This window comes from Ciconia boyciana, chromosome 6, assembly GCF_034638445.1.
Source record: "Ciconia boyciana chromosome 6, ASM3463844v1, whole genome shotgun sequence".
Taxonomy (NCBI): domain Eukaryota; kingdom Metazoa; phylum Chordata; class Aves; order Ciconiiformes; family Ciconiidae; genus Ciconia; species Ciconia boyciana.
In genome coordinates, this window is record NC_132939.1 from 45,433,745 (window position 1) to 45,444,010 (window position 10,266).

General features: G+C 51.4%; 1 protein-coding gene across 2 annotated transcripts; it reads right to left on the reverse strand.

Annotated features, from left to right (window-relative positions):
• Positions 1–3,039: 3,039 nt before the first annotated feature.
• ISCA2 (iron-sulfur cluster assembly 2) lies at positions 3,040–9,503 on the reverse strand. Of its 2 annotated transcripts, none has more exons than XM_072865576.1 (4): positions 9,365–9,503; positions 8,173–8,341; positions 7,914–8,029; positions 3,040–7,722 (listed from the first exon to the last, which is right to left on the reverse strand). In XM_072865576.1, exons 1-4 carry the CDS (start codon positions 9,484–9,486, stop codon positions 7,548–7,550), a joined length of 582 nt encoding a protein of 193 aa, XP_072721677.1. In that variant the 5' UTR covers positions 9,487–9,503; the 3' UTR covers positions 3,040–7,547. The 2 variants fall into 2 exon arrangements, with proteins under 2 accessions (XP_072721677.1, XP_072721678.1); XM_072865577.1 differs by lacking the exon at positions 9,365–9,503 and adding an exon at positions 8,548–8,626.
• Between the last annotated feature and the right edge of the window lie 763 nt (positions 9,504–10,266).

The following is a 10,266-nucleotide window of genomic DNA, read 5'->3' on the forward strand; positions in this document are numbered from 1 at the left end:
ACAGCTGTAAGTGCCCTCCTGCCTTCTGACAGCCACATCCATCCACAAGCCTGTGCTTCTGCAGCAGAGCTGGCGGAGGCTCAGCACATACCTCATGTTGCCTTCCACCCCTGAGCATGTCTCTGGGCTATTCCCCCTTCTCCCATACCAGCCCATTTTGTCTTCACTCTTTCACAGTGCTGGAGCTCAATTTGATTTGCAGACACAATTTTCTCCCGTGTAATTCAGCTCTGACTTGTGAATTGGCTCTTCACTGATACGTTTTTGCTTAGCTCGAAGAGGATTAAGTAACTTCTTTCACCACGGCAGTCCTATTTCTGGCCTGTGCCTGTTATCTGGGAACACAGGACAGCAGCAGCAGGGGAAGCGCTTTATTAAGAGGCCGAGGGATCTGCCATGCAGTCCCACTGCTTTCCTGCTCCCCACTAAGCTCTTGCAGGGACCGGTAGATAAAGTTCTGCTAACAATAGCATCACCCCATTATTTCTGCCTTTGTCGCCAAAGGCAGCTACTGAATTCTCTTTTCCAAATGCTATTAGCTCTTCCCTGAAAAGTTTCTATATTTAAGATGAATCTTCCAGGTCTGAAGTTTGTGGCAAGTGCACGTGGGTAGGCAGGGAGGCAAGGGGAAGCCTGCCACACAGCCTGCTGGACACGCTGGCCGGAGCAAGACCACCCTTGTGTAGACACAGCACAGAATGCTGGCAAGGAGAATTGACCTTGTGTACCAAGGAGAGGCTGAACGAGGGGCTGTGTCGCTCCCTCAATCAATGCCTGCTCAGACGCTATGGACACGAAGGGAAGAGCCTAAACCCACCCCGGCTGTACAGCTCTGCAAGCCACGGCAGCAGGACTACAGCTGAGCCTGCAAGCAACCCTCCTTACGGTTCTAGCCCACGGCACAAGCCTGCCAGCCCGCAGAGGTCCTGGGCAGGAGGAGCCCAGGCTGTCCTTGCTCTCAGGCTGCCGTGCAGCAGGTCAGCGGGGCACGCTGCTCCCCACAGCAACCGAAGGGCAGCCACTGCTTCACACATGGAACACATAGAGCAAACCTTCCTCTGTACCCTCCACCACGGCACCTCACAGAGCCAAGCCAGCGCAGTCTGGCATCGGGAGCACATCCTCTGGCAAACTTCTGCCCATGCAAAGCATGCAGAGTTTGTCCCAGTGCTTAGCACTTCAGCTCAGGAGCAAGGACCCCACATTCAGAGACCGTTCTCAGCGTCTTCCAAGTGAGAGCTCCCAACCAAACCCTGGCAGTGTGTCCAGGCAGTAATTCTTCCAGGGCAAAATCCTGCAAGTTCAGCAATGTACTGCGCTCTCTGGTCTTTGTTCTTCCCTTGATGAGACAACACAAACCCAGGCTGACTGTGACAGCTCTTTGTCATGTGCAATCAGTACTGTGGTAGACTGCAGCAAGGAAAAGAGTTGTGCTTGAGCAGCACCTGCCTCACCAGGCTGACCTGTTCTGAAGACCACATCTACCTCCATGCTAACTCCTGAGCAGATAGAGCTTTATTGTCCTCTGCTTCACCACCTGTGAAAGGCTAGGGGGGCAGATGTAGAAGGAGAGCTCTACCACATCCTGTCCATGGATGACTCTATTGCATCAGGCTAGAACAGTGCAAGACACAAGCTTTTTCCCTCAGTAACCAAGATTAGACCGTAAATAAGAGGAATTAGCTAAAGGTCAAGCCAGATAGAACAAGAATAATGAACATGGGCTTAAGGAACAGCTGTGCGCAATTGCTCAAAGTACAGCAGATTCTGTCCTTTTTTTGACTCAGTGGCTGGGGGAGGCAGAGACATTAGAAGTGGCCAAGAGCACTTCTGGCCAGGGGGCTGCAAGACCCATCATACAGCAAACACCTGGTTTCTCTGCCCTGCATCCCCCGAGATGCACATTAAATGGATAAGCATCGCCTTTGATCCCTAACTCTCTGATGGGCACGACCTCCTGGAGCAGTCTGTGCTGCTCCCCTTGCAAGAAGGTCCCTCACTCCTGAGGTTAATGTGACATGCCCTGGTGCCTCCGGTCCCAGCAGACAAAGGCTTCTCCTCGGAGTCTTAGACCCCATAATTAACCCTTGGCCCTTTGGACCAAAAGGAGCTGGGACACGTTGACCTTTGGAACCTGTTGGAAAGTTCAATTAACTTCAAGGGCCTTTTCTGGGAGCGTTAGTTGAGGAAACAAAGAGCTCAAAGAAGTGCTGGAACATTGTCATCAAATTGTTCCGAACGTCTCTATTTTTAGAAGGGTGAAGGAGAGAAGGGGCTGAAGACAATACCTCGGAGCCCCAGCACACGGGATGGCGGCAATAGTCACAGGCCTCTCTCAGCCCCAAGCCTGAGCCAGAGGAGGAAAGGTGGTGGTGGTAGCATCTTTCTTTTCCTTTTTTTTTTTTTAAATTTTATTTTTTTAAGAGGTAAAGTTCCATTTTCACCACCCCACCCCCATGGTCAGAAAATGAGACCCACAGATAGAGCTGAAGATAATGGCAGGTTGCCATGGAAATGTGCATTTAGTCTCACTGTTTCCATGGCAACTGAAAGACATACCATTCTGTTCCTCTGAAGGATGCCAAAGGTAAATGAGCACTGATTAAAACAGGGGCACAAACTTGGGCTCTAATCAACCACAAAGACTACGGCCATAAACTCTTATTGCTCAAGCAGGAAACACTAAGAGCCGTACCAGTGCTGGGAAGGCCATAGGCAGGAAGCACTGCGCACAAACTGCTCCCCACAGGGCAAGGAATTGCAGCCTTGGAGTAATGGCCCACCTCGCTGTCATGAACAGCTTTGCTTCTGTCCATGGCTGGATGCTAAACCCACCCCAAGTCCATGATCTACTGAGCTGTTTCCTGGGCAGATATCTGCCAGTTGCAGCCTAATCCTGGAAACCACGCTGAGCAAACATATTCCTCAGAACCCAGCAAGATCCAAACTATGCCATTAATCCTATACCTTGCCCCTAACGGTGTTTGGTTTAAGCATTCATCCTCGTTAAAAAAAAAAAGGGGGCAATAAAAAGATTACCCAAATAGAAGCATTTGATACAATACAGGCGGCTGCAGTTTATTCTCGCCAATGCTTTGTCTCCTTTAATTGTGGTTCTTCTTCCAGGATGGCTGACAGTTGTATCAAACACACCATTATGCGAGGTTATCCCTTTCTCTGCTGCCAGTCTCTCCAGCAGCTACAGCCCGTTCCAGAAGAGCATGGTGAATGCTGGGTGAACACTTCAGCTGGTGTGCATGAAAACAGGCAAAGAGAATGAAGCATCAAAATAGTGCACATCCTATCACACCCTCTGCTAATGAACCCGACTGCTGTGTTTGCTAGTGGAGAGAGAACGCAGTTCGGTCCTCCAGCATGTGCTGCAGCAGCTTATCCTGGAAATACAGCATGCTTGCTCCGAATTCAATAAACTCTGGCCAGTCCCAGATAAGGGTGTGAATAGAAGCATTTGTACCACTCTGGTTTTTACTTCCAGCTGCCAGCGAGATGTTCAAAATGCTTGCAAGGCTGAAGAGAGTCTTGATATAAAAGCAGCTGCCTTCATAGTGTGGGACACAGACAAGAGAAGCCTTCTTTCATGCACTTCTGCCTTCCTGTTACTGCCTCCTCCACCGTTCAGCGATTCCTCCCCCAGGTGCTGGATTCAGGCAAGCCCTAAGAAGGCAGGAAATTATACTGCTGTGTGAGGGCAGCAGAAGCTCCAGTGGGTGTCATTCAGGGGACGCTGGCTCCTCACCCCTAGCTGTCTTCCTGACTCACCCAACAGCTCTGTACAGACATAGAATTTCACAAGGGAGAGGACTGAGCTTAGCAAAATTTTGCAGATGAAAATTTTGGGATGAGAGTTGTTGGGCCAGTTGTTCCCCTAACATCCACCCTAGGCTGGCCCTCAGCCTTATAGGAGCCACTCACCCCCAAAACGCTCTTTGTAGCAAGTAATACCACACAGAAGTCCACCAAGGTGAGCATGGTATTCCCATGCGTATCCCTAAACCACAAGAAAAGGGGCACGACAAAAATCTGCCATTTCTCTACCACTGCCTGGCTTGAAGCTTGGAAGGGGGACCCACAGTTGATAGGCAATGGTAGATACCTAATTTGAAGAACAGAGCCAGAGTCACAGGCTGAGGATGTGCTGGCCGCCTATTAGCAAGTCCCTGCAAAGCTCCAACAAGCCCTCACCAAACTGAGGATTTCTATTCCGTCTTTTTCTACCCGCCTGTCAGTGACACTGATGACTGTGCCCTTTTCCCTTGAAGTTTCATCTTAACGTATGTTTCCATAAATATCTTTCTTGATCATTCATTCCTTGTCAGGTGGGTGAACTGAGAGAATCCTCCTTCTTCATGTGGGAGCAGAGAAAGATTTTCCACTGCAGTTTCTCATTTGCAATGAGGCAAAGGCAGCACCTCCAGCTCTGTACTCCTGCTTTTTCTCGGTGGTTCAGTACAAGGGCTCCCATCTATCCCCACACTCTGGGCATCTCACAGGCATGCCTTGGCAGTCCCTCACAACCCAGGCAGAACCGAATCCCCCGTCTAACCCTCTGCACCCTTCTCTTGGCACTGCTGGTCCTGCCCCACAGCCTACAGTGTGGTGCCACCTTTGCCCCCTAAGGCTATTCAGTGTACAAACCTTGACAGGTTGGTTTTTTCTTCCATAGGAGCCAGGACCTAGCCTTTTCTGCCTACACAGCCAAAATTCACCAAGGTCACCTTTACCTGCCTCTGCTAACACGACTCCCTTTGCTGACTTCCTAGACATGGACAGAAGTTTTCAACTTCTGATGTACTGACAGACTTTTTTAAGAGTCAGGAGGATTCTGGAGGTGACAGACACCCCTTTGCACCCATACCCTATTGGGAGCTGGAAGGCTAGTAGCTTTGGCCAGTAGATTATAGCCGCTCCCAGGAAGCAGGACTAGGAGGCCAAGAGCAACATGTTGTACAGCTGGAACCTCTCCAGCTCCTAGCAGTTTCTCCGATCTAAAGACCACGCTGCTGCAATACCAGATGAACTCAGCTCCAGCCTCCCTCCAAAACAGGCAGCTGCAAATAAACTTTTGCTCTTGCCTAGGTCCTGCACGAAGTAGATCCAACCTCACCCCAGATAGAATTCGAAATGCCCGTACGTGCCCAGCGCAGCGACTCACAAGGAGTAAGGGGTCCACCTAGTGCAGTTAGAGCAATACTGCCAGAACCGCAGGCAGAGCACGCCACACGTGCAAGCTTCCCGTGAGCCCAGCAACGCTCCAGGCGACACTGGTGGGGACCCAAAGCCTCACCCTCTGTACAGTCCCTGGGAGGGAGGAGGCGAATTCTCTGAAAAGGGTGGCAATCCACATGGACAGCACTTGCTTGATTTTAATGCATCAGTGCAGAGTGAGTGAAGGCAGGCAGAACCTGTCTAGGTGAACAGACACGACACATTTACATTTAGGAAGAACAGTAATCCAAGATTAAGACTGCATGCTTACAGGGTGCTTTTATGGTGCTAAAGGGTGCTAAAGGCAGGCTTTAGTTCAGGGAAAAAAGCCTTGGCAGCTGCTGGTTTGCTACTTCCCCAGCCCTACTGCTGTACTTTTATTTCCCATAAAAGATCCCAGAAGAGACTTGACCAAGGTCAGACTGTATGAAACAGATCAAGAACGGCTCTGTACTTCCTGGTTCAGAAAGCACTTCCTCCCGCCAACTTCCGTTGCACAGTTATCCCAGCTGAAAGAAACTGAGTTTATCTAATGTATGCTACCTACACAAGCTTTTAGGTCTTAATGCTTTTCAGAGGCAGTTCTGGCTGACATCACATTCAAGACCTGGAACCATAAGGGTAGGGCCAAAACATCCTGCAGGGGCTTAGACAAGTCTTTTAATCACATCCTTTTACTCCCTTTTACAAAATGGGACAGTGCTACATCCAGTTCCCTCTGATAGCAACATAACTAGGTAGAACTTGTTGACTGCAGGAAATGGAAAGGGCTAAACCAAAAGAGCTGCTGCTCCAAATCCTGTCCATATTCCCCATGTGACAAAGTCAGAGCAGATCACATATGAACTCCTGTAACAGCTATGGATGAAACTGAAACTAGCTGGTTATTAACTCTCTGAGCGCTAGGAATCAATAGGCAAATCAGTGCTGTACGTATACACTGCTGATTAGTTTAGAGAGGCATTTGGGAAGCTTAACAACAAAAATGCCTAGCAGAGAGTCTTAAAAAGCTCATGGTTTGCCATAAGCAGTTTCCTTGAGACAAAAGTCATGCAGTGCTCCCACACTCACGTGAAAGACTCGAGTCTTAGACAATTTGGTTATGATCAGATAAAACACAAGAGAGGGAAGAAAAATAGCTTCCCCATCTCTCCTTTCACCCAGAAGCAGGTGAATCACTTTGATTTAAAAGACATCTAGTAGCAGATAAAAAACTACAGAAAACTAATAAAAAGTATGTTATTCTGGAAACTTCTAGATTTCCCATTACATGGGAGTTTCAGAAAGGAAAGGAGCTATTTCATTCTTTCATCAAACCAGGCACAAATTAGAGATTAAATGGTGAATCAAGTTATGGAAAAGATTCTCAGACAACTAAGTCAAAAGGACTCGAGGACCCTTAAGTAGTATGCCAGATCCTCCTCTGCCTGCGTCACCTGAACTTCCCTTCCTGCTGGCAAGGGAAGGCAGCAGACACACTATGAAACCCGAGAGTTTGTATGACCTAAAATTCCAAGTCATGTTTAGGAACAGCCTAAAATAGCACTGGGGGATGGAGGGCTGTGTATTTTATTTTTTTATATATATATATATATACACACACAAGCTTTTTCTTTTTTTAAATAAAACAAATAAGCTATTAATTCTTCCTACCTCAACTTTTTAGCTTCATTTACTCTGAACAAGTAAAAACTTTCAGCCCAGGGACTGACAGCAAAACCACTGTAGGTTCCTGGGACCAAGAGAAGCCTGCTGGGTAAGAGAACAGCGAAGTATCTGGAAAGGCCCACTGTGAGTTGGGGAGTGGAGTGCCAGTAACACTGGGAGGTGTACAGGACCGAGACTCAGAGTCCCACTCAGCTGAAAGACAAGGGATAAGCAACAGTTGCCTGGAAGAACCCAGATCCTACCCATGTGGGAATGCACAGGCAATAGCAATCAATCTCAAAGACTTTCTTTTAGTAAGAACTTTCAAGAAACACACACACATACATATACAGCCATCTCTTGCAGAGACAAGCAGTTAAGTGGTTCCACATTCAGGACAGGGTAAGCGAGTCAGCACCACCTGGCCCGTGGTTCACAAGGCGCTGAAGATGCTCCCATGTGCGTGCTCACAGCTACTTCATGTTTCTGAAGGGAAGGCCAACAAGTCTTGGGGATAGGCTCAGTGCAGACCCACACACAGCTGGAGTCACGTGTAACAGCTGTGTTACAGGGTAAGGGAGATGAGAGGGAGCAGCTGGGAAAAGAACAGGCAACAACCCTCTGAAGACTGCCAGGAAGTGTCTGCAGACAGTGTCCATCCACAGGAAGTCCAGTCAGAATTTGACAGAGAAGGAAGTCCCACATGAGCAACCCTTCTCTGCCTGCGGGTTGCTCACCACCTGGAAGGAGCTGCGAATCAGCTCCTGGCTGAAGTCCACCATGGAACCTTTCACGAAGGCCAGGCTGTCCACATCCACGACCACACGGGCACCACCTTGTTCAAACACCCTGCAGAAAAGCAGCATGTTTAACCATTAACTGTGCTGCAGACACGAGAGAGAAGCACAGCCTGAGCACTTTCCTTATCTCACAGGCTTCTTCCCTTCAAATTCAAGATACTATCGTGTCACGCGCACCCTTCTTGTCACCTTTGCAAAGAACAGTCACACCCGACCACCACTACACCCCTTTGTCCTTGCCTGTCATCAGGATTGATAACTGTGTCCAAGGAAAACTTGTACTGGAATCCAGAGCAGCCACCTCCTTCCACCTGCAGCCTGAGAAACTCTGAGCCTTCTGTGATCTCCAGCAGCCTCTGCAAAGAAGAAAAAGAAGACGATCAAAAGACCCGCTGAACAAACTGGCGAACCCTCAAACGCCTCCCCTGTGTGCCTAGGGCAGGCCAGGCAGTTTGGAATCCCTCCCAGAGGCGCCTGAGCTACCTCCCGGGGTCCCTACCTTCACGCAGCTCTCGCTGAGGAAGACCTGTCCCTCGCTGGGGTTGCTCGCCGTCGGGCCCGGCTGGGAGAAGGACGCTGCCCACCGCAGCGGGGGGCCAACTGCACAGGCAGGACCCGGGGGGGACCTCGGCAGCGCTCGTCCTGGGCACAGCGGCGCGGGACACCAGCTGCCTCAGGGAGAGGGGAGGAAAGGGGGAGCCTCAGAGGGTTCCCCGTCGAGGGCTGCCGGCCCGACCCCGCGCTGGGCGGCGCGCTCGGCCCCCACCCCCGCAGCCGCCACCCTGTGCCGCAGAGCGGCGACACACGGGGGCACTCGACACCCCCCGACGGGCCAAGGGGACCGAGCGAGCCCGCCGCCACAGCGGAGCCGTACCTCGTCCAGCCTCCCAGCGCCAACCTCCACCAGCGCCTCAGCGACCCCAGGGCCGCCATGCCGCCCCCGCCTCAGCGCCCCGCCCCGCCCCGCCCCGCCCGCCCATTGGCTGCCCGCCGCCGCCGCTTCCGGCGAGGGCCGCCATGGCGTCCGCCGAGGCGGAAGTGCTGAGCCGGCGGGGGTTGCTAGGCAACGCGCTGCTGGCCTCACCGGGCCGGGGCTGGCGGCACCTCCACCGTGCGGGCCGGGCCGGCCGGCGCGGTGTGGCCCCGGGGGCAGCGTCCCTCCGCGGAAAGGGCTCGGCTGCTGGCTCGGTAAAGCCAGTAAAGCCGCTGGAGCTTTGCACAAAGGCAGGAAGCTGCCGTTCGTCCTTGAGAGTGGTTGCTTCCATAGGTGGCGACGCTCATGGAGGGAAATAAACAGCAATAAAACAATGAAGGTTAATAAAATAAATAACGCAGTGCTCTCCAGCAGCGCGTGTTTTCCCTGGAATTAGCCATGAGGGTTGTTAATTCTGAGCAGTACCCAGAGACCCTGAGAGGGATCAAGGTGCTGTCGCAGGGGGAGTTAGGCAAGCAGAGGAGCAAACGCGGGGCCTGGGCTGAAGGGGTGTTAGGGTTTTTCCCTGATCCTGGCTTTTCTGGTTTGCTGTCCTTCCTCAGGTGGGGGCTCAGCTCAGAAATCCCTGCGGAGGCCGGCTGTCCTTCGGGTGGGTGCTTACGGCCCTGGTGCCGCGGACGCGTGCTCAGCCTCCCGTGTGCCCCCGCCATCCCTCCCCTCCGCACCGGGCAGGCCCGGCAGCCTCCCCTATAGCCACCTGGGGCACGTTTCCCTCCGTGGTTTCACCTCCTCCTGCTCATCTGACATGTGACAGCAGTCTGGCCAGTCGCTCACAGATGCGCCCGCAGTTAAAAGAGTCTTTATCTCTTTCTTCCTCATGTGTTTCTGAGGGAGGAATCCTGTTCCTTGCCCCCAGCCAGGCTCATGGAGAGTCAGACAGTGGGATGGTGGAGGAAAACCAGTCATCCCAGCAGGAGGGGGTGATTTAACATCAGGGGACCTCGGGACTCTGTGATGGTTTGCTTTCTCACTGTTCCACTGCAAGCACAGTGATGCTTTCGCAACCACGTGCTTTTGCTTACTTGTCCTGCCCTGAGCATGTAAATAAAGACTGGTTTGAGCTGTTTATTTTTGCTTGCTCTTGGGTTAACTCTAATGATGTTAGAGTAAAGCCAGGAAAGTATCACAGGCTGGGTCCCAGGGGGGCTGGGTACCCTGCAGGTACCTGCAACGGTTGATGAATCCTCAATCAGGCATATTGGAACACTTAATGTTTTAAAAAACCATACTGGGGTGTTTCTCCAGTTATTATCCATGTGGTGTCCTAAAAGCAGATGACTTTGGAGGAGCGAATCAAGAACTCCTGGGAGAAAAGGCGGGTGGATCATCATGCCGGCTTTCCATATCGCACCAGCTTTCCTGCTCTGTCCTGCACGGTGTATTAGACCCATCCCACTGCATTTCCCCATGTGGTGACTGCATTCCCTGTGAACCCCTTTCGGAGAATGGATATAGCCCCCGAAAACAGAGACTTTACTTTCTAATTTCCTTCATTTGTACCAGTGTTAAGTGTCAGAAGTGTGACAAGTACCTTCAAGGCACTTCAGGATGTTGCTCAGATGGTTACTGCAGACCAAAAGAATGAGAAAGAGGCCAGCT